The sequence below is a fragment of the Conger conger genome, chromosome 12, assembly GCF_963514075.1.
Source record: "Conger conger chromosome 12, fConCon1.1, whole genome shotgun sequence".
NCBI classification, from domain to species: domain Eukaryota; kingdom Metazoa; phylum Chordata; class Actinopteri; order Anguilliformes; family Congridae; genus Conger; species Conger conger.
In genome coordinates, this window is record NC_083771.1 from 33,258,776 (window position 1) to 33,282,167 (window position 23,392).

The 23,392-nt window shown below is 45.6% G+C and overlaps 2 protein-coding genes across 4 annotated transcripts in view; both read right to left on the minus strand.

The window, feature by feature from the left end:
- Positions 1–2,333: 2,333 nt before the first annotated feature.
- Positions 2,334–10,267, minus strand: hmgcs1 (3-hydroxy-3-methylglutaryl-CoA synthase 1 (soluble)). The gene is made up of 10 exons (XM_061263446.1): positions 10,124–10,267; positions 7,354–7,811; positions 7,015–7,140; positions 6,597–6,761; positions 6,142–6,310; positions 5,617–5,787; positions 4,682–4,788; positions 4,434–4,559; positions 3,333–3,467; positions 2,334–3,177 (listed from the first exon to the last, which is right to left on the minus strand). The coding sequence occupies exons 2-10, from the start codon at positions 7,799–7,801 to the stop codon at positions 3,122–3,124; spliced, it is 1,503 nt and encodes a 500-aa protein (XP_061119430.1). The 5' UTR covers positions 7,802–7,811; positions 10,124–10,267; the 3' UTR covers positions 2,334–3,121.
- A 5,204-nt stretch (positions 10,268–15,471) lies between these two features.
- The window catches only part of map3k1 (mitogen-activated protein kinase kinase kinase 1, E3 ubiquitin protein ligase), a 46,548-nt gene continuing 38,627 nt past the window's right edge, over positions 15,472–23,392 (minus strand). For all 3 annotated transcript variants that reach the window (XM_061263444.1, XM_061263443.1, XM_061263445.1), the window contains exons 12-20: positions 23,300–23,391; positions 22,829–23,021; positions 21,015–22,236; positions 20,654–20,806; positions 20,026–20,188; positions 19,443–19,574; positions 19,037–19,179; positions 16,591–16,722; positions 15,472–15,632 (exon numbers count right to left, since the gene is read on the minus strand). In XM_061263444.1, coding sequence (XP_061119428.1) covers positions 15,483–15,632; positions 16,591–16,722; positions 19,037–19,179; positions 19,443–19,574; positions 20,026–20,188; positions 20,654–20,806; positions 21,015–22,236; positions 22,829–23,021; positions 23,300–23,391 — 2,380 coding nt within the window. In that variant the 3' untranslated portion in view covers positions 15,472–15,482. The remainder of the gene's footprint in view (positions 15,633–16,590; positions 16,723–19,036; positions 19,180–19,442; positions 19,575–20,025; positions 20,189–20,653; positions 20,807–21,014; positions 22,237–22,828; positions 23,022–23,299; position 23,392) is intronic.

A 23,392-nucleotide genomic window follows, 5' to 3' on the forward strand; every position in this document is an offset into this window, starting at 1 on the left:
CCTCTTAAGAGAAGGCCTCGCTCTCAGAATCACCTGTCGCATGTCCCATCAGGCCTGGAATAGCTGTGCCTCAGACACCTGAACTGCAAGCTCGGACATGCTCACCCTCCTGTCTTCCACACGCACTCGAAAACACCTGGAAGCCTTCTCTCCTGACTCGCGGTCTGGTATCCTCACTCTCCACTACCGAATGAGACCAATTTCCAAAATCAGTGCTCCCAGCTGGATAGCAAACTTGCCACTGCAGCCACACATGACTTACCATAAATGCTCCATCTTACAGTATAACCACCCCGGACCTCCACCCACCCCCAACAACCTCACCATTTCCAAACCCCAGGTCCCTGTGTCCCTCTCTGACCACTATGCAGTCCAAACAAAGCTCCATTATTGTTTTCTTAAAGAAATTCAGAAAATCTTGTTATGAAGGTTGACATATGTACACAGGACTTTTTGTGCAATGTTTGTACAAAGAAAAGTGGAAGAGCTGGTAGCTCCTTGCCTTTGCCCTTGGAGGTAAACGTAATTCCATGTATGTGGCAATCTGTCTGCAAAGGGGATTGACTAAGACTAAATTTATGCACTGAGCTGGATTAAACAAACATCTCCCTACAGGACACAGAAAATGGAGGGCTGTTAACTTAAGGTTGTGTGACTGGAGTCTCCTTCCATACCATGTCTGAGCGAGTGGGTGTGAAACGTCAAGTGTAGTGACTTTTTGCCACATTCAGAAGCATCAAAGTAATTGAAGACGAATGCTAAACAAGTCATTTTAAATGAAGACATTTATTAGTTTCTCAGTTCATCTCTTCAACTGTTCATTCACTACACATCTTTTTTTCCTACATGGAATTTTCTATAAAAGAAAAAAAAAAAAAAAAAACTTGATCAGACTCCAATTTACTCTACATATATAAATAATAGTTCTACAGTTAGTACTGTACATTATATCACCAAAACTTGGTATAATTAAATTGATTTCAAAGATAAACTATCTGTAAACACCAGCCTATTCAACATATAACGTCAGAGGTAAAATGGTCTTGGCTGCAAAATTAAAAGAAAATAAATCTGTACATTATTAAGAGTAATTTTTTTCCTTTTTTACATTTAGTACATGTGTAAAGTAAGGCTTCTCATAAGTTGAGCAGTCTGTATTGATGACGGAAAGCGGCCGCCAGATTGGAGCACACTTCCAGACCTCCCTCTGCAGCCCTGTGCCAGTGACCTGGCTAACACCCAGAGCAAACTCGCTCCCATTGTCAAATCGGGACATTCCTGGAGGACAGTAGCGTCTGCAGCTTTTCCCAGCCTGAGCGTGTATCGTCTAGCAAAAGATAATACCGTCTCAGGGCCGCTGAATAAACCACTGCTCGCAGTGGTCACCACTTGGTAAAAAGCACAGTCCTATGCCTCAGGATGACTGGAGAACTCCCTTCCTCCCCCCCACCGTAAAGGATATGAACTGCTATTGAGCATACGGAACATTCAGCATAATTCCAGTATATTTCTGTATACAAATAAAGCTCATGTGCCACATATGTCCTTACTGACTATACACGCATTTATAGCAGACAAAATGTGTAAGCCCTTTATAGAGATTAAGGCCCTAAGTCATATACACTAGTTGAACCTTTTCTCCATACAAATACATAATTTGACAGTATTCAAAATGGATACAAAAAGGCAACAGCCACAAGATTTTAACTTCCTTTTTTTTAAATTCTGGAGCAAACAATGAGGCCCAGCCAGCCCAATTCTCAACCTCCAGAACGTCTGCACAGCTCTCTACTAGTTAGCTACATCCTCTTCAGCAATTTGGCACAACTAAAGGAGCAGGGGACACTACAGTACGGCCAAGCCCCTTTACTTCGGCCCAGTTCTCTTAAACTAGTTGTCAGATTGCCAAGTCCTTGAAGCATGAGAATTTGCATTGGCGTTGGTCTCAGTTTGCGCATGTTGACAGTTTTGTGGGTTACTCTGCAGAAGATGGCTCCTCTTTTGATGCGAGTGGTTCTAACCAAAATGGGATTAATAAATGCCCCCCTCCCCTCTGCATACATATCAAAATGGAAATATACATTTACCATTCACTTATTACATTTTTACCTACAGTATGCATTTCAATACAGTCTATATTATAGCTACACTTGACTGTTAATTTTTGTAAAAGTAAATTTAGGATCTCAAATGGAATTAAATGGCAACAAATGTAATTCCCTTTCAAAAAAAAAAGTAAGCTTATTTTTGTTGCACTCACTACAAATTGTGCATCTTCCTTGAAATTTTAAGACAACCATAAATATTAACCCCCCCCCCCCTCCCCAGCGCCCACAAAAAGAGTTTCTTGATTGACTTAAATACTCTTTGTTCAATAACAAGGGTAATAGGAATGGTTCTGTTTTGTGCACCATTATCCTCTGCCTGTTGCAATTCACTCTTGTAGACTTTTGTATCAGGGTCTACATTGCCAAACCAATACCACAATCGGTAGTGTTAAGTGCGCCATCTAGTGGCGATTGTACTCCACGTCGATGGCCTGATGAAACGCAAAGACCCTACAGCGCAGAAAGGCGAATGCAGCAGCATTACTGGAAATTAAGCGAGTGCGTTAAAGGGCCCAGTCCCCTTTATATCCCCAGATTCTCGCCATATCCCCTCAGCTTTTACTGCTGGAAGACTCCCGTTGTCCTGAAATAACGAACGAGTGCACTTGTCACAAGTGCAGATAAACAAACAAGAACAGGATCGTAAAAAAAGAAATACCAAAAAAGAAAAAAAAGAAAAAAGTGATTACGCAACATATTCTGTACATCATACTCTGAGACGGGGGTACCGAACATCCAATGGTTCAAACTGACATACGTACACACGTGCATACAAGGCCCGTCTCTGGAAGTGCCTGGCAGAGGCGTGAGCCCCTGGTCGTAATGATGAAGACTGAAGCTTTGGGGAAGATGGCCGCACGTTGCCTGGCCCTAACTGCTAAGTCTGTACAGGTTTGTGTGCAGCACTGTACCACTGAGGGAAAGGAAGGTGGGATCCCATGCGCATTCCTTGGGTCTTAGTCCAGGTGTGGTGGTGACCGCTCTAAGTATGCCTACGGCTCACAGTGACCGCGTCAGTGCTCCCCGTTGGTAATGGTGACCGCGTCTTCTTTGCCAGATTGGGTATGCACTGGAAGGGGGATGAAATTCAGAATTACACAACTGCAGGAGATTCATGTTATTCCCGGGTGCTCATTGTCAGGGGATAACAGTCTCTAAGTGGTTGGTGCAGTTTAAGATGATTCCAGCCCATGTTTGTTTGTGTAACAGAAATGGTGCTTGTACCTCGGTCACCGTGGTCAAACTGACCAATCCAGGGAGCCCGTCTAGCATACTGCCTGCGGTGTTTCTCATCTACGTGCGTCAGGTACCAGGTCCCTGGAAACAGGTCGTCCACGCTGCCCTGAGGGATATAGCTCGCTGCAGGAGACAGAACAATGGGGGGGTCACTTTAAACATTCCCCATGCAGGATAAACAGTGAGCTGTTAGCCCTTTTCATTCAACAATTCAGAACTAGAATGGGTACAGGCCAAGCAGCCAAGGCCTTAAAGTCTTATCCCTACAAAACAATGAACTTTAACCAATTTCCACTTTACACTAACATTATGAATACAAGACATCCTTCTACAATAAGATAATGCATAACATTAGGCACTAGGGCAGAAGTCACACACAATGTTGGCCAATGGAGTTATAAAGGATGAAAACTGTAGAAGTGACTTCACAATATGAATAAGCATTCACTCGCATCCTCAGATTACCGGCCCCTTTATCGTACAGTATCAATAGGCCCACTGTACATTCCACATGATTGCAGAATGAGTCTACACTCTGCAGTGTTTGCAATAACATTTTGAATGTGGTCAAAAAAGGATCTTTTGTAAGCTTTGTTTACATGGCAAAGAACTGCTGGCAGTTAATCACCAGCATGCTCACACGGTAGCTCTTCTGCATCTAACCTCTTATTCTTGCTCTTGTGACATACACACATTGTATTGGTAGGACTGGCTTGGAAGTTGTTCTAGAGAAGGCTGCCAGTCATATAAATGAAGGCTACTACAATAGACTGTAGAACCAAGCCCTTGACAACCTCCGATGTTTACACAGCAATCTTCATGGAGTGATCTGCAGTCAGGGTAACCAGTGACCCGCCACACTGACACAAAGTCACAAGGTCTCATTGGCTGCAGGCTGTAAATAACCCTCACTAGAGTATGTCAAGAGCACCTGTGTTTTGAGTCAATACACCCTGGGCTCTGAACAGACTAACTGGGGCAAAGGATACCCAGCCCGTGTCACAGAATGGGCTGGGATTGGTGCAGAGGCCACCCAGCCAGGGGGCTCAGAATGAGCTGGGATTGGTGCAGAGGAAGAGGGCGACTTACCCAGGTGGTGGGTCTCTTCCCTCAGCTTCATGTTCTCAGCAAACATTTGCGGTGAAACCTTCCTCCTGGAGTCCAACCGGGCCAGCAGGTCAGAGAGACTGGCCACCAGGTTATCCAGGGCAGAGCCTTCAAAACAAGGCAAGAGAGGAGGGAGGGTCAGGGGTCAGGTGTCACACACACACACACACACACACACACAATGCAGGAGAGCTGGGTTGTACATTGGGGCAGAGGTAGGGGAGACTCACCTGGTGTAGCGTCTTGTGTGACTCTGATGGAGTAGAGCGTGGCAGCAAACCCTGAGCCATAGGAGAACACGCCGATTCTCTGGCCTGCCAGCTCCTGGGGGGTATTCCTGCACAGAGAGCCCTTCGTTACAAACATTTCCTCCAAAAATATTACAATTACTGCAAGATCTGTACATGAACCGCCAAACACTTCTGCTCTGAAGCATCTATGCAATGGACACACGCCGGTCTTTAGCATTGGTTGCAGTATTTTTAGCATTAGCCTGGTCTTCAGTAGGATGTTGGGCACCCAAATCGACCTCCCTGAGGATATCGATTGCCCTGTTGTTCTTAGGTTACACTAAAGCATTAATGTAAATCAGCCCACACGACACCACTGCATTTCCTAGGCTGAACTCCATCCTTCTACTTGTGGCTTGGCCGTTATACCTGATGCAGAATTTAAGTTTCCTCCTTCTCTCTTAGTTGACCCTGCCCTATAGCTTTCCTTATGCGTTTGAAGCTGAAGTAATTACATATTTCCTTAACATGCAAATCTTCAAACTAAAGGGCCTGGGCAAACAAAGACAAATGTGCTGCATTCCCAGAGGAACCAGAACCAATTATTCTAGATCAGGGATAGGCAACAGTCCTAGAGCAATGCAGGATTTTGCTGCCACCAGTTACTCTGGTTTAATCAGCTAATTAGCCATATGCACCATGACCAATTCACTTGCAAATTAGACAATAAAATGCTCCAAGACCAGAACATTTATCAGCTGCTGTGACAGATCATGTAAATAATTGGGCCAATTAAATAATTAAGAGCAGAAGTTGGTCTGAAATCCAGAAACTGATACGGCCAGCCTTGCCCATCCCTGTTCTAGATCCTCACGCAATAGGAGCCTAGTGGCTGATGTGGACAGATGCAACGCTGGCAAAGATGAGTGACCTACACGGCGATGACGGAGGCCAGACAGCCGTAGACGGACGGGGTGTACATGTTTCCGTTCTGGTTGGACAGCAGCAGAGAGGCCTTGGTCTTCTGCACAAACAGCTCTGTGCTAGCCTTCATGAAGGCCTTCTCCACATCCCGGTCAAAGTATGTCTCCTCAGGCTTCACTTCCCTTCAGAGACAGCGGAGGAAGTCAGTCTTACAACTACAGCCACACCTGACACTGGCGTTTACACTGACATTAAATATGAATGAATTTAATATCACATGGAGCTGTTAAATTACAAATGGAAATTTTTCCATAAATAATTAAGCCTTCAAAATTCCCCTCTGTGTGCACCTGCAAAGTTTAGATCCTACGGAGAACCCCATGTGAAGCCATCAGCATCACGAGGCAGCAGCTGTTGTGCTGTGGAAGTACCATTCTCCATAATAAAGCATGGTCTTTTCTGCAAGGCTTTGGAAGTACGCATTGAAGTAACACTGCCCAAACACTCTCGCCCTGCCAGTGAAATAGAGGGCTGACCTGAACGCCTCCAGGCCACTGAAACGGCCACTCTCTGTGTTGGGGTTGGGGTCACTGAGGAAGTCGTCGAGCAGCAGACGAGCCAGGGACTTCTGGACCAGCTTGCAGTAGGGAGAGTGGAACACCATGAATCCAAAGTCATCCAGGCTGAAGTGCTTCTCAATGCCCTCTGAAAAGGATAAGGAGTGCTCATTAAATAAAATGTCAAAACAGCAAAACTATTTGGTCAATTACTTCTGAAGGCTCACACTTGGCATATCCAGCCACTTGCGTTGAGTATCTGCAAACTTTGGAGAAGGTCTTAAATTGTATCAAATAGTATCTCTAAAAATGTATGGCACCTTCCTTGTCATGACCTCCACTTCAGTAAGGTGGGGGAAGAACTGGCATGAAGATGAAATAAAATAAAATAAGGTGTTCTCAAAAAGCTAAGTGGTTTCCCACACCCAACCCACCTTTCTGCCACTGGGCATGGATTTTGTTGCGGTACACTGAGTAGCAGCGGTCTAGCGCGCTGAGGTAGCACTGGATGGACAGCTTGCCATCTACCACAGGGTACTCGGACACCATGTCAGGCTTGTAGAAGTCATAGGCATGCTGCATGTGTGTCCCACGCAGACCTGCGGGGTCAAAGAGTAGCCTATCAAAACTAGGTCAGAGATCAAGAAAACAGATCTCTGTTGAAATGCAAACAAATCAGACAGAAATCAAAACAACAGAGGAGTTTTTCTGAATCCTCTCAAAACTGTCGGCATCTGACAAATGAGCAAGAATCAGAACCAGTCTTTTCAAGGTTGCTGGCCTTTGGTGGCTAAATGAACAGCAATAATGAACAGTCAGCTTGAGGCTAGCCCTCTGCATGTACTGACTCACCTCTCTCAAAAGCCAGAGGCGCATTGGGACCAACCAACATGGCCACTGCTCCTGCACCCCCAGTGGGCCTTGCACCACCAGTCGCGTACACAGCAATGTCCCCCGCCACCACCAGCGCATAGCGACCTGTATTAAAAAGGAGGGCAGATGCATTGGTAAAACAACTCAACCAGGGGTTCAAATGAAGCAAGTATGAACAGCCTAAAATCATGCAAGAATGCATCTCTCTGAGACTCACAGACCACCTGATTTATAAAAAAAATATTTTTAAATTTAAAAAAATAAAATAAACATGACAACCAGAGCAACAAACTCCAAACTGCCAAAGCAGAGCCCTACCATCCCAGGAGCTGGACTCCACCCAGTTGACGGCGTTGAAGAGTGCAGCAGTGCCCCCGTAGCAGGCGTTGGTGGTGTCGATGCCCTCAACGTCCGTGTTCCCGGACTCCTCGAACAGCTGCATCAGCACCGTCTTCACTGACTTGGACTTGTCTATGATGGTCTCGGTGCCCACCTCCAGCCGGCCCACCGAGTCATAGGAGAGCGAGTTCCTCTCCATCAGCCTCTGCACCACCGTCAGGCACAGGGAGTTGATGTCCTCGCGGTCTGAGCAGAAGCCCATGCGGGCCTGGCCCAGGCCGATGGTGTACTTCCCGGCCGCCACACCGTCGAACTGCTCCAGCTCGGCCTGGTCCACGTACTGCGCAGGGAGGTACACCTCCAGGGCGATGATCCCCACATCTTTGGGCCAAGTGGCCTCACCGCTGGCAGGGACTGATCCGGGCATCTTGACAGAACTGGGGGTGGAGGGGAAAATTAGCAAAAAGGCAAAATTATAACATTATGATTAAGCACTCTTATGTTAAGAGCACTCACAAAGTGAACTGGTGGAAGTCATGACAGGCAGTGTACATGTGGAACCCCTTATTCTCAGGAAGTCCTGTTACTGCTCAAACGAAATGAATGATGAATGTACTCCCAGCTGAATGGAATACTAACTGCATTTTATTTTATTACACACAAAAACATGTTACAAACATAAACTACACACCTGTTATTTGCGTCGTTACATTTCGGTTTTTAAGCAAGCTACACATTATCACGTCACGAATCGCCAACCCCGCTCAGAGGCCAAGCTTATTGGAGCTCGACGACCTCTGCTTAATAAGAAACCTTATATCCGTTTACAATCAATAGTATACTGTAACCGGAATTTTTCAAACCCAGACGACAGACTATACTACAGCAGCACGCTCGGTTAACTAGAGTAAAGGTCATGCCTCGAGCGACCAGTGCACTTTAACCTACTTATATTAGACAAGCAAACGTGTAGTTTCTTGTTCGATCCGTGACTGTTTAACTTAATGGGACAAAACAATATAACTAAGCTTTGATTGAGGCAAAACACCGGATATGGAAAGTCCAATACGAGCGAATTGATTAAAAGAATACAATGTCGAACAAGGAAGGTAGGGATCTGACGTGCATGCAGCATAGGGATACGAAACAACCATTTAATTCAGGTCTTAGCTGTTAGGCAAAACTGCGGCCACTGCATTTATTCAAATTCCCGAATAGTCATGTATTTTGAATGTTTATTACGCTAGCGTAGGACAGTTTGTCAACTCAGACACGTGTTTTAGAGGGCGACCTTCGGCACACTAGCTAACTGTAGCTAACCTGATAGCTAGCTAATTGGTTTAGCTAGCTCCTACTTCAACTGTTTGCTTGAGACGTGCGATTTAACAGAAGTGTACATCCGCCGAGTAGTTATAACGGATTTCAGAAGAGCTGAATACATGTATTTTCCAGCATTCAATTGTAACTAATTGGCTACCACAACTAAATGGCAAGCAATTAGCGAAAAAATAACACTGACCGCTAGCTAACAGTGTCTCAAAGGGACAGTCTATTTTGAGCTGACATCGACCCGTTCAACAAGATTAGCCAACTTGCTGCCTCTGTTTGACAAATCTTATCAGCACAATGACCAACTTAGCTAGCTAACAGTTAGCTTTCATGCATGTAGAACTCAACCAGAAAAAGTTTATGCAAATAACGTTAGCTACCCAAACCGAAAGTGTTTCTACGTAACGTTACCTTACAATCATATGGTTTGTAGCCAGCTAGACTACTGACGTTTGAATCGAAGACAGAAACCTGTCCTTAACTACAGATCATAAGGTCATCTTCCGATGTAAACGGTTTGCCAACAAACTGCACAGTCAGAAAAGACAAGACGGACCGACTTCCGTTTCAAAACAAAAGTAACGTTGCTGGTCTAACAATGTGCAATGGAATAACTTAGCTGTCACATGATGCAAGCAACTTGCTTCTTTATTTTGAGTTTGCTTTATAAAAAAAGGATTCCTAAATGGATAGCTGGTTTTCAGACAACGTTCAGACACGCTAGGCAACGTTAACATTAGTTCCTTGACTTTGGGTTTTGAAACCACTGACTGGACGACTTAACCTTGGCCAGGCTACATATCGCAGGACTTCTTTTGTGAGCCCATTTGTAGTGGTGGCGTCATTTTAGTAACTTAGCTGCACTGCAAGTCATGTTACTTAATTCGTTGCTAGTTAGCTAGTGAAATATTAGAAGAAATGTAAAAGTTTTTGAATGGCGAGCAATCAAGGAGATACCAATTTTCCCTCAACGTCACTCGCTAACTAGCTAGAACATGATGACGTTTCTATTCATAACAGCCTCAAAAAATAAGTTAACGTCAGTGTCCACATTATGTCAGCTTGGCTAGATGGATAACGTAGAATAATCTTCCATGTAAATTTCAAAAGAATCTCAACAAATAACAACAACTGAAGATCTGGTGCTATTTATCCATTAAGTAGCAAGAATATCGATTAAGTCGCTAAACGACGATGAGCATGAAGATGGTGTTCGTTAACACTAGCTAGCCTATTTGTCAAACCAATAAGACATGGCTAATTAGCCAGATAACGTTATACTAACGTTACATAGTTTCAAAATGTAATGCTAACTAGCCAACACCATGTCGGTCACATTGTGCCCACTTACTGAAAAGCGAACTAGCAAACGTTAGCTAACGATACATGTCAAGCAAAACAAGGATTTCATTGTGCTTACCTTACACACGAGTGTGATGCAAATTTCAGGAAAATAAAATTCCAACTATTTGTTAACAGTTGCGTTTGTGCTCAGCTAGTTTGCTATTTATATGTCGAGAACACTGCATTTGTGGACTAACGTTAACACCCTGCTTTTCCGAAATGACGGATCCGCAGCCAATCATAGCGGAAGACCGCCGTTCTGAAGTTCATGTATGTCCCGCCCTTTTCAATGACCAACCAATAATATATAAAAAAGGCGTTACCAGGTTAAACGACGCTCTGAGTGGCCGAATGGTGTGAGTGAATGACGGTATATGGTGAGAGTACCCAGGCCAATCAGAGGAGACGTGCGATTCCTGGCGAGGTAGTCAGAGCGGTTCTCGCTCGAATCCGCGAAGAAGCTGGGTCTGGTTTCCTTGACAACGAGAGGCTGGATATTCAAATACGTCGTATCGGAGGATCTTCACATCTTGCCATAGACGTTAACTTTTTGGGAGGAGAAACTTAGGTAACCAGGTTTCATTAAATATTCAAAGTTATGCCTCTTGAAAAGATCTCGTTTCACAGGATAGCAAGTTGTTATTAACGTTAATAGAGTGAAAATATATTGCATTGCATTCCGAAAAGTTATGCATTGCTGCGTATATTCGTTTTCAACCAAAATTTCTCACTTCAGTTCTTTGGTCACTACTTTGCAAACAGCTAGTCCCTCCAACATCTGATCCAGGGTAGCTAGCCAATACAGAAATACAATAACAACAGCAACAACATATGTTGAAGCCGGTATGCTAATATGTAGGATTGCAAACATATTGCGAAATGGCCTTATATCAATGGCGAATAAGCTGCTGTGAGAAAATCCCATTGCAGAGCACTAATTTACGCTGATACATTGCGTTTTTAAATCCAATGTGAAACCACTGAAGGCAACGTGCAAATGCATCAGAGATTACACGTGAGCCATACTTACTTTTTGCATAGCCTAAACAAACACGTGTACAGTGTTTTATCAGAAAACAATATCATGTTGACCATACAAATGTTTCCATTGACATATAAATCAGAAATATTATATACTGATGTTATGGAACACTGAATGACGAAAAAGGGTTAAGGTGTAAGATAAGTGATTAGAACGTTATTAACATAACATTCTGGTGCTGATGTAACATTCACTATTGTAACCGACACAAGTAGAGTTCTAGAACACTGATTTAACATTTTGAAGAAAATAAAACATTCCAAAAACTAATTCTTCAAAGGAATAGGCTTAATTAACCCGTTTAGGCGTGAGAACACAAATAGATTAGAACGTTCAGTTAAGAAGTTTAATGCCGATGTAACCATCATTAGCCTGACTGGTTAGAGAATGCAATGGAGTTCTAGAACGCTTAAAGGTTAAACCTTGTTGCGGAATAGCCTTAACGTGTCTGAAAATTAACGATTAAAATGAGGTATTCTCCCGCATCAACCACAAATCAAAAGTACTCGAGGTAATATAGGGGCCTCTAGTGGTGAAAAGTGTAATTGCAATATTCAGCGGAACAACCTCTGGAAAAATAGAAAAAGCTGGACATGAAATAGCTATAGTTTGAGATGCATTTTATGTTTAGTCACATTTAACACTTTGTGTGGTGTTAAAGGCTAGAACATACGATATCATACAGTAATAGCCGACAACATGATTTGACCTGTATACCAGTATAAGTAATAGTCTAAAATCAGAATTCACGGAGTGACTTTGTATAACTGTAGGCTTATTGTGTTTCTCTCAGAAAATATGGGATTCCAATGAAAATGTACTCTTGGCGCAAATTAGGAGCATGTATTGAATAGGCTATGTGGAGCTGCTGAGGGTATATCTGCAACGGGATTGGGATCCAGCGGGACCAAACGTTATGGTCGCGGGAAATGCTTACTCGGGTTCGGACGGTCAGAATCAAGTTTGCGGGATATAGAACAGCACCTCGGTGGGTGCGGCTGGGAATGGTCAGAAATGTTGCAGATGATTGCAAGAATGGGATTAATAAAACAGTCGCGAACAGGGCTCTACACAAGGAGGTGGAATCCCAGGAGGTCAGCAGTTACATAAATACTCAAACCAAGAATCATGCCACGGTCGAAATCACATTTCCCCCCTCAATTCTGAAGGTTGAACATTAACTGAAGCTCCTGACCCGTACATGTGTGATTTTAGGGATTGCACAGCTGCCACACAATTGGCAGATTAGATAATCGCATGAATACAGGTGTTCCTAATAAAGTGTTCAGTGAGCGTATATTATATACTCTAAGGCTCTACTGGGTTGCTTATCAGGATAAACTCTGGGGAGGGTTTCCTTCGGCGCCCAGTCTAATCGCACATTAGCGGCCACTGCTGGTTGATCCCCAGTAGGGCAGCCTGGTGAGCTGCCTCTTCCTCTGACTCATCTGTGCCCATCCCACCCGTGTTTTAAGAAGCAGCAGCGTGCACACACTTTAATTTTTTTAATTTTTAATTTTTATTTTATATAACATCTTACTATAACCAAGTCTCATCCACTTAACTTCTGTAATCAGACAGAAGAACATTAAGGTGGTGTGACTGCTACCCCATAGACTAATGTCTGCTGTGACTGCTACCCCATAGACCAGTGTCTGGTAGGACTGGTACCCATACAGCAATGTCTGGCCAGATTAAATTATTGGAACAAATAATTTGGAAATGGAACAAAAAAAAACAAAAAAAAAGACAATATATTTTTTTCCCATTTTTTTATTTGCTAGAAAGACAAACACCAAAATAAGTCCAAATTACACTATAAAATGCTTCAAATGGGGTAAAAACTTTTAATAATTAAAATATCTTGATATATTTAAAATTACAAAGGATACAGCTTAAGCCAATCTTATTTTTCTTAACCCAGAGATTTCATGAGTTTATTTGCACAATAAAGGTGCTAAAAGAAGTTAGCCCTTAAGCCCTGGAAATCTTTGAAGAAGAAAAAAATCAAAAACAAATTACAGTCAAATAGAATATATATTGAGAAAGTGAACTTTGGTAGAAGAAAACTCTATAGGACACCTGAGGTAGTAGAGACTGGAATAAAACAGCAATAGACGTTTTTTACAAAAAAGAAAAAGTACCACCAAGTGACACAGGAAACAACACAAAACAATTGACAATTTCAGTCCAGCTCCGATCCAAAAAAGGAAATAAGATTACATCACATCTCATTTAACATAAGAAAAATAAAATACATAAAATCAGACCAGCAGGCTGGTGGAGATACAGGCAAATAAGAAGAAAGCATGGAGAAATTGGTAAGAATTATAAGCATAACATGTTGAAGTAATACTGATTAGCTTTTATGAATCTGACAGAAACAGGATATTTCCAGTATATAAAAAAAGACAAGAGTGCATAAATTTAAAGCTTTTAAAAAAGACATTGAAAGTAGGATAAGAAAAATTACCCAAAGCAGGAGCAAAAAATAATTTCTGTATTTATGGAAAAGTGTGGTATAAAAATACAGGTCAAGTACAATAAATTTAGCTACCAAACTTCACATTTATTTACATTTTAACTCTTCAAGCTTTGTCAAGCTTGTACTCCACATAAAGAAATATAACTTTTCATTAAATACAGTATCAATTTTGTTTTAAAATGTTTTTTAAATTGTCACAAAGTCAACAGTGATATCCCATGTCAAATCATTTCCATTAAAATGGAAAAATAGCACAAAACTTGCTCATTTCCTTTAAAAATATATAGTCTTCACATTTAACAGAGGTTAACCACTCTGTTCTTCTCAGTTTTACTTTCTTAACTGATTACAACCAGAATAACAACACTTGAAGAGTTACATATATAAAATTACAATGATTTAGGAACATGCTCTAAGACTCTAAAACAAAGAGATGAGCGGATATAAAAACGGTTATGAGAAATTGGAAAATACCCCCACCAAACAGAAAAATGAGAGAAAAACGTTTACAGCATTTTAAGTTTTACTATGGAAGTTCCCTGGTGATTTAGAAAACCTTAGTACATTTATCCACTTTTTTGAAAAAATATATCATTGAAATAATTCCAAAATTGAAAGGAATCAACAATTTAGTATCACAATGTACAAAGGAACAGCACCAGAAGAACAAGGAAGCTCAATAATAACCAACAGCGGTAGAAATGTTTCAAATGTAATTGGACACAGCTTCATACGAGAAATTATGAAATGACGATATCCAAATATAACATTTTCATTAGATTCCAAAGGCTCAAATATAACAGTGAAAAACCAGTAGGATGTTTACAGTGACCTGAACACAAAACCTAGCCCAAAATCCTATTGTCATGAGGACATTTTAAAGGTCGCAAATTCAAAGTTCCAAAAGACAGGACCTTACGAACACTGAAAAAGCAAATTGTGTGTGTGTGTGTGTGTGTGTGTGTGTGTGTGTGTGTGTGTGTGTGTGTGTGTGTAAAATATGCACACATACACATAAATGTGATTTACTTTTCCATTATAAAATAAAAATGTAAAGACAAATCTTTGAAATACCGGCATCATAAGTGTTCACATTCAGCATTGTGTCTACTAGCAAAATTTCATTTAGATTTCACCTTTCCCTGAAACACTTAAAACATCTTTCTGATTGCTCAACCAAGTTAAATGGCCCAACAGTAAAATGCACAAATCAGAGGAATCTTCATATACTTGCACTAAGAAATGTAGTATACACAAAAATCCAACTGATTAAAAAGTACAGCCATTTCCTTTCTCCTAAACAAGATTTTATTTTTTTTGCTTTTTATTTTTTTAGAAAAAAGATTGATTCTGAAAATTTAGAAATGTCTAACGACTTTATAACTGAAGCAGTATTATAAGCATCTTACTCCACTGTCAATGTTTTGTATTGATTATTATTTGTTTTGACTGCCGAGGTTCAGAAATAGACCCCGTTTTAGCCACAATGAAAACGGCTATGAAAGTGCTGAGAAAAACGGTTTACCACAGAACTGCCTTTTACAGAGCAAAACATCATAGTCCATTAACAAATGAAAATCAAATCAAATGAACAATACAAAAAAAAAAAAAAAAGCAAAAAAAAAAAAAGACAAGGGACTGTCATTAAAGCTGGTCGATCGAAGACCAACATCGCACTTCTAAAAAGGCACTGTTTAGAAGCGAATCTTGCGACTCTTGTTGCATTATGTGCTACGGTACAGCAGTTTGCGGCCGTCGCAGGAGGGCGCGCATGCCTTACAGTGGCCCCTGCACAGGCTGGGGGGGGGTGGGGGGGGGGGCACAGCAGCTTGGAGGGCTGGGGAGGGGGGCAGGCCTGCGGGCGGGGCCCTCAGTAGTAGTTTCCCGTGCTGCAGCGCGGTGCGGGCTCTACCAGTTGAGGCGGAAGACGGGGTGTTTGAGGAGCTCGCGTGACGCCGGCCGGTCGGAGGGCTGCAGCTCCAGGCAGCGCAGGGTGACGTCCCGCAGGCCCGGGCTGACGTGCGGCGGGATCGACGGCGCTGTCGTGGCACTCGCGATCTGGGGAGACCGAGGCAGCACTTACAAACCTGCTTACCTTAAACGCTAGCAACAACACGGCACCCCTCTGTTAATCGATACCCTTAAATCAGGTCTAAGGGGGTTATATAAAGCTCAATATTTAACATCAGCGAGAAACAGTTTGCTAAGGCTAATGGAAAAAATTGAAGGAACCAATCCATTAACCCCTTAAGTCTCACCAGGGTTGGGCCAGTGTGGGTCTGTCTTTTGCATTCATTCCTTTTTTCACAGTGCAATTTTCAATCACTATGGTAGCAGGATATACTGTCTGAAAGGGCTGAAACTCACGGTTCCATCTGTATAACCTATTTTAAGATGCCACTGCTTTAGTGACCATAGTTTCTTGTTTTGTAACATGTGGGTGGCAAAACAAGTGTGTGGTGACCTCACCTTCTCTGCATTTTGGAAATCCACAGACTACACAAATCAAAGTAATGTCAGTGTCCTTTTCACAGCAACGGTACAATGAACCAAATCTAAACATAATTCTAAAACGCCAAGCTGTATCCACTCAAAAATAGAAAATATTTTCAGTGAGAAAAAACTCTTCCACTTCCATTGTGTTTGAGGTTCTGTAACTCTATTTTAGTAATATGTAGAGTAATTTTGACTCTACCGTTCCAGGATTATGCCTGTAGTCTAAAGGGTTCAAGAATACTAACTATTTTATTTTGGGTTCGTCACTTTCAAGCCTGTGTTAAAAAAGGGGGTGATACTTAAGGGGTTAAGTTTCTTTTGGTTGTGTGACAGCAAGAAGAAGACTTAATAACCGACCCTTTCTTTAAAGACACAAATCATGAGCCACAGACAGTCCAATATAAGCCTAATTAGAAGAGGCTGTACCAAAAGGGACAGAGCAGCCATGTAGCTGTAGGCTAACGACAGCGAATGCTGAAACAAGAGGACTTGTGTCCCCAGTGGCCTGTGTGTTGCTCACCTTGAATATGAGCGCCAGGTGGTTGGAGTGTTTCTCTGCGTTCCAGGGCGGCTTGGCGCAGGACATCTCGATGATGGCACAGCCCACGCTCCACACGTCACAGCTTCGCCCGTACTGCTGCCCCCTCAGCACCTAGGACAGACAACGAGGTCAGAGACGCGGACGAGGACACCCTGATGTGTACCCACTTTTACTGTACATCCAACAAACAGCCTGGTCAGAGACCCGGGGAGGACACCCCAACTCACGCTCACTCAAACAGCCCGGTCAGAGACCCAGGGAGGACACCCTAATGTGCACCCACTCTTACTGTACATCCAACAGCAGCCCTGTCAGAGACCCGGGGAGGACACCCCAACGCAGGCTCACTCAAACAGAGACCCGGGGAGGACCCCCCAACGCAGGCTCACTCAAACAGAGACCTGGGGAGGACTCCCCAACGCAGGCTCACTCAAACAGAGACCCGGGGAGGACCCCCCAACGCAGGCTCACTCAAACAGAGACCTGGGGAGGACTCCCCAACACAGGCTCACTCAAACAGAGACCCGGGGAGGACTCCCCAACGCAGGCTCACTCAAACAGAGACCCAAGGGAGGACACCCCAATACAGGCTCACTCAAACAGAGACCCGGGGAGGACTCCCCAACGCAGGCTCACTCAAACTGTACGTACTACTGTGTGTCTAACAAACAGCCCAGTCAAAAGGGAGAGCAAGGACACCAGAACACATGTGCCGGTGATATGGCTACACGTGAATGGCACGCAGGAGGTTGTATTAGCGAGTCTCCTCGAACCATTCAAATCATCATATAGTCACAGGTGGCGTTAACAACAATGGCCCTGCTGATGTTATATCTGTATGTGTAACAAACCTGGTTAACCTTTGTAGCACAGCTGGATGCTCACTCACAGGTAACTTGCATTGCCTGCCGTTTATTTCTAAATGGTGTTTCAAGATTATTCAGTAACCAGTGTACTACACCACCAATGACACCAAACTATTTTTCACAACATTAGCTATCTAAAGACAACAAACGCTGTATGTGGAAATCCCATGATCTACACAGTATTATTACAACTCGTCAGTTCTGGGAGCATTCCAGTGAGGTGGCTGAATTACACAGAGGCAGCACAATGATGGGAGCAATAGTCCTGTATCGACGAGCACTGACTTTTCACCAAACCTTGTTGACCCTGTGTCAACATGGACAACACAGTCTGTTTCCTTTTGGGGGTCTGCAGAGAGGCACACTTATGTAAAATGCCCTACATGGTAAACACAGTCTGTTTCCTTTTGGGGGTCCATAGAGAGACTTGCTTATGTAAAATGCCCTACACCACTACAAATAATTTTTAATCCATTGATTCCATTAGCTAAATCGGGAATACTGTGGAAACAAACGAGCCGGCAAATAAATACCATCTGCTTCAGTTGGTTACCTCAGAATTTGGCTCAGCATCAAGATCTAGGGAATTCTTAATTGAACTCACTCAACTCTATAGATCTTTATGCGTTTTTCGCAGTCTCATGTTAGCAACATGCAGCGCACTGTAAGATCCTGACCAATCAGCTGCAACATTGCAACTCAAAGAGGCGATGCATGTCCTGGAGCCAATGTGATGCAGTTATACTGTGATTAACTGGAACTAAGAGCAACACTCACAGGCATATGTATGTACATAAACAAAATGGAGCTGATAATGTCTTTAAAGTCTCAGCTGGCTGCCAGGTTTAAACCCAACCACTTCAGTTAATGACGGCAGCCAAAGACTGCAGTTGAGTTCCAACACTGGGGGGGTCAAGATGCAGAATCTGGCAGTGCTGACCCCCCCCTCCCCTCCACGGTGAGCCCCTGCCATAATGAACCAGGGGACAGCGCGGTGGTGCTCAAGTCCCTCCTAATTAAACATGGTCCCGACCACAAAGACAACAAGGCATTAGGAGACCCGCCATTGTCAGGGCCTGAAAAGGATTACGACTTTCTTTCATTTGGGGTTACTGAGAAATCCAAATCCACTTTGCCCACTTCTCCAAGAGGCCCGGGCGGCTGACCGCCCCGTATAAGGGTCCCTTGGATTTCCCCCAGCTTTGTCCGAGGCCATTAACATTTAAATGACTGCAGATGCAGGGTTTAGCCTCTGAGCCTGTCCAACAGACAGCGCTGAACGAGGGGTAACGGCTGGACCAACGGGACGGGAGGGAGCACTTCTTCCGATGTCAACCTCGAGCGCTTGGGTGACAGTATCTGGGCACCACAATTTGAGCGAACACTTACTTGTCAATGGAGCGTTGCAGGTATTAACCTTTTGGAGAGTACATTCTTTGGAATGGTTTTTAAGAGATGGGTTCTAGAGCAGTAGCAAGTATACAGAAGAAAGCTTGCTACTGTATACTAGCATTTTTTGTGTACTATTCTGTATTTATTTTGGAAGTGTGCATCTGTACCTCGGGGGCCATGAAGGCGATGGTGCCCAGGAGCTGGCCCTGGAACTCTCCGGCGCCTGTTCCCTTGGAGGCCAGCCTGGCCGCTGCTCCGAAATCCGCAATCCGCAGCCTCTGGCCTGTGCTGTCAATCAACAGGTTGGCACCTACACAGAGAGGTGGGTGAGGCAAAAACATTATTTTTATTTTTATTTTTTAAAGAGGAAAATGAAGAGAGGTTGTGGGTTAATGCAGGCAACAGTGTGTGTGTGTGTGTATGTGTGTGTGTGAGGGGGGTTGGGGGGTCCTAATTAGTCACCCCCCCCCCCACCCCATTTCCAGATAGGTCCCACACAAACACCTTCACACAGGCTGTACCGGGGACAGTTTGCCATCGGCCGTTAGCAGCGCGGCGCTTGGTGACCCTCACCTTTGATGTCTCTGTGCATGATCTGGTTCTCGTGCAGATAGGCCAGGCCACGCAGAAGCTGCTCCGTGTAGTTGATGATCACGGCCTCCTTGAAGGCCCCGTACTTGTTCAGCAGATGGGACACGGAGCCACCTGAGGGGAGGGTGGTTACAAGGTTATGTTTCTTTCAGCCCTCTTTGACCAACCTGAAAGCTTGGTTTCTGTCAAGCAACAATGCTAGTTATAAACTACTGGGCCAGTCCATGCCAACTCCAGCACCACAGCATCTCTGTATGTTGGTAGATAATGATGAGATGTATAACTCCTGGAAAATTGAGCTTCATACTTCAGTTTTGTTTAGCTGGTAGAACCATTTAAAGTTTCCCGGGAGTCGCAATGAAGAATGAGTCACGGCACAAATACTTTTTCTTACAAAGTTATGGACTTCTATAACTCACCACAATGCGTTTTTCATCACGACACCTGGCCAACTTTGAATGGCTCTCTCAGCAAAAATAAACCAAGTATCTCAAACACGATGTAAAAACTTATGGAATATGGAAAATACAAGTCCAGTCCACCACAGACACGGCGTCACGCCCACCTGCCATCCACTCCACAAACAGGTTGTAGTTGTTCTTCTCGCAGGTGGCCCCCAGCATGCGGATGATGTTGGGGTGGTTGAGGTGGCCCATCATGCGGATCTCATCCCGCAGGGTCTCCACCACCTCCTCCTGTTCCGAGGAGGTGTTCCTCACGTACGTCACCTGCAGGGAGGCGAGGGGGAGAGCGAGAGATGAGGAGGGAGGGGGGGGCGAGGTGTGGACAGGACCGGATAGATCACTCTGTTTCTTCTCTGTGGACTGTACTTTCAGTGCTTGCGGTTCACTCAAGGTAAGCATACATATTGATAAGTCTGAGAGACACACCAGAAAAACTACTACTTCAGCACTCATAGTGAAACAGGAGCAGATATTCAGTAAAAGACTGTGCTTTACAGACTGGATCATAAACCCTGTGTGGAGGAAGTCCACACCCTTTATAACAGTGGTTAGTGGAGGGGCAGGGGCCTGGAATAACAGACCATTATGCATGTAGCTCCTGGATATGTAGCTGAATGTCTCATTTGAGTGTGATTTGCTCAAAGGCTGTTAATGAAGAATGATTATGTAAGTCCTGGCTGAGCTGGGTCTGAAGGTGCGATGGCGTTGGAGCCGCCGGCGGCTCCTCACCTGCTTCACGGCCATCAGGGTCCCGGTGCCCACGTCCTGGGCCTGGTAGCAGGAGGAGAAGGCCCCCAGCCCGATCTGCTGGCCCTTCAGCCACTCCACCCCCTCTCTGTAGGGCTGCTTCGCTTTGGTATGGCCAGGTAGGGTCTCTGGGGTCTGTACAAAAACACAAAAACAGGAAATTACCCAAAGCCATCCAACCAGAAAGCAGCACGTAGTATCATCTTCCACTACTATGCGTTTAAATAATACGGTTTTAATGTTGATAAAAAAAAAAGGTACTGCATTGCTACTGCTGGAAGTCAGTCTACTTTGTAGACTACTACTTTGGTGGTGCCCCCAGCAGGACGGGAGGTGCACTTACATCCACCTGGATGATGATTACGTCCTCCCCCTTGTCCACCTGCAGCTGGGGGATGGTGGGCAGGGCGTCCTGGGACTCGGACATCGCCATGACGATGGCCAGCGCCTCCTCCTCCTCCGCCTCCATCTTCTCCTTGCACTTCTGGTGGTGCGTGACGTCGTCGGTGTAGGAGGCGTCCTGGGCACCCGCCTGCTCGGGGGACAGCACCGCGACCTCTGACCTGAAGGTGACCGTGCTGTCCCCCTCCAGCAGGTCCTCCATGCTGGAGTTGAGCTCGGCCGAGGCGTCCAGCCCCCGCAGCCCCTCCTCCACCGGGGTGAACACCGTGTCCTCGCTGGGGATGAGGGCCCCGGGCCCTGGCCGGCCCCCGCAGGCCCCATCCTGCAGCTCCAGCCTCAGGGCCCCCCTGCCCGCCGGTCCCGGCCCCGGCCCCCGCCCCTCCGTGCAGGGGGGCCGCGAGGGCTTTGGTCTGTGGATCTGCCCGGCGGGGAGGGGGCGGCTCTGGGTGAAGGCGGGGGACAGTTTTTCAGCGGGGGTGGCGGGGGAGGAGAGCTTGGGCGGGGGGAGTCTACGCTGGGCCCCGGGGGAGGAGGAGGCCAGCTTCCCCGGGGGGGCGAAGCCCTGAGGGCGGGTCTTGGGGCTGTCGGGGCCCGGGAAGGGGGGCGGGTGCGAGGCGGAAGGGGAGGGCAGGGCGGGGCCGGGACCGGAGGAAGGGGAGCTGGGACACTGGCTCAGGGTCCGACTCCGTGTCTGCACCGGGGGTTTCTGGGGCTCCAGGGCAGGGGGCCCCGGGGCCGCGGCACCCAGCCGCTCCGCAGGGTCCTCGGGGCTGCAGCTGCGCTGGGGCCGGCTGGCGCAGCGGGGGGCCCTGGGGGCCAGCTGCACGGTGGGCGTGGGGGTGTTGCTCTCGGTGGCGTGGGGAGAGTTGTGCGGGGCCGGGGGCTCTGGGAGCTCGTGCTGCGCCGGGTCCTCCAGGCCCAGGTGCACGGCCTCCAGGATGTCCATCTCCTCGGCGATGGCCAGCAGACGGCGGCGCATGCGGGCGTAGTGCGTGGAGCTGGTGGCACTCAGCATGTCCAGCAGCCTGACGAAGACGTGCGGCACGCGCGCCACCATGCGGGCGGCGCTCAGGAACACGCGGCGTGACAGCTTCCCCACCATGGAGTGGGAGTTATCGATCGACTGCAGCGCAAAGCTCAGCAGCGGCAGCAGCTTCTGATACCTGTGAAAACACGCACGCTGCAGCATGAACGCCACGAACACGCGCTGAATACAGCACAGCACTACTCGTCTACTGTAATAATGTAAATATGCTTATCATGCACAATATGGTTACACTGGATGAAAGTCAATGAAAATGAAAATGAAAAAATATACACGTTAGCAAAAACTCAGGGACAAAGATGAGAAGCTGCCTACGTGAGCAGTCTACTAAACTGGAAAATAAGTACCCAACTGCTCCATTCCAGCAATTTGTAGTTTTTCTAAATTCTGCTAGAATGGAGCAGATAGCTATTTCAGCGAATTTTTAATGACTATGCACCCAAGAGCTGTAAAAAGAATCTGCAGAAACAACGTGATCTAGTCAGGTTAATACAGTTCTCTTGAAATCATTCATTTTGAATACTTAAATCTTTAATACTATAGCGGGGGAGTGCAACTGCTTTCAGTCTTGCTGACTAATTTTATAATTATGATACTTTGTAAGTGTATGTGTACGTAATGTCCCCATTGAAAGGGATGTAGAACTCTATGGGGTTTTTGTGCTAAAATAAAGTAATAAAACTACAAATAAATATGAAAGTTGAGCCTACCTCTCGACCAGAGTTTGTGATTGGTGCATGTCCCCGCTGGAGACGATGTGGGGGTAGAACTCGGCTGGGAACTCCAACAGGAGGCGGTCGATGAGGCACAGACGTCCCAGCAGGGCCTGCCAATTATTGGCTTCAGTCTGGGATCCCAGGATGCAGTTCAGGACATAGTCCACTCCACCGATACCAATAGACCCTGAGAGGGGAGAGAGAGGAGAAGGGGGGAGAGAAAGAAAGAGCGAGATAGAGGTGTAGAGATAGGGAAAGAGGGAAAAGGATGAACAGGGGGATGAAAGGGTGAGAGAGAGGGAGTGAAGGGGAGAATGGGAAGAATAGGAGAGAATGAAGCGGGGGGGGAGAAGGTCAGCTCCCTGTCCGTCTGATTTCACACCACAAAACTCGCTGTGACAGCATCCGACCGGGCCGCCATTCAAATGCTGCACGCACCAGAGGGAGGAGGCCGGGGGAACGTACCTGCTTTGAGGATCTCCCTGCCCACAGCCAGCTCTCCCACCTGGCCCTTACACAGCTCCAGCAGCGTGGACACCGACAGCTGGCTGGTGCGGC

What these genes read in the sequence shown, in the direction of transcription:
- hmgcs1 (XM_061263446.1), bottom strand. Translation starts at nt 7,801, where the DNA reads ATGCCCGGATCAGTCCCTGCCAGCGGTGAGGCCACTTGGCCCAAAGAT. An exon ending in GGAAGAGACCCACCACCTGG is followed by an intron (nt 3,468 to 4,433) that starts GTAAGTCGCCCT and finishes TGTCTCCTGCAG; the next exon opens with CGAGCTATATCCCTCAGGGC. An exon ending in GTTTGACCACGGTGACCGAG is followed by an intron (nt 3,178 to 3,332) that starts GTACAAGCACCA and finishes TCCCCCTTCCAG; the next exon opens with TGCATACCCAATCTGGCAAA.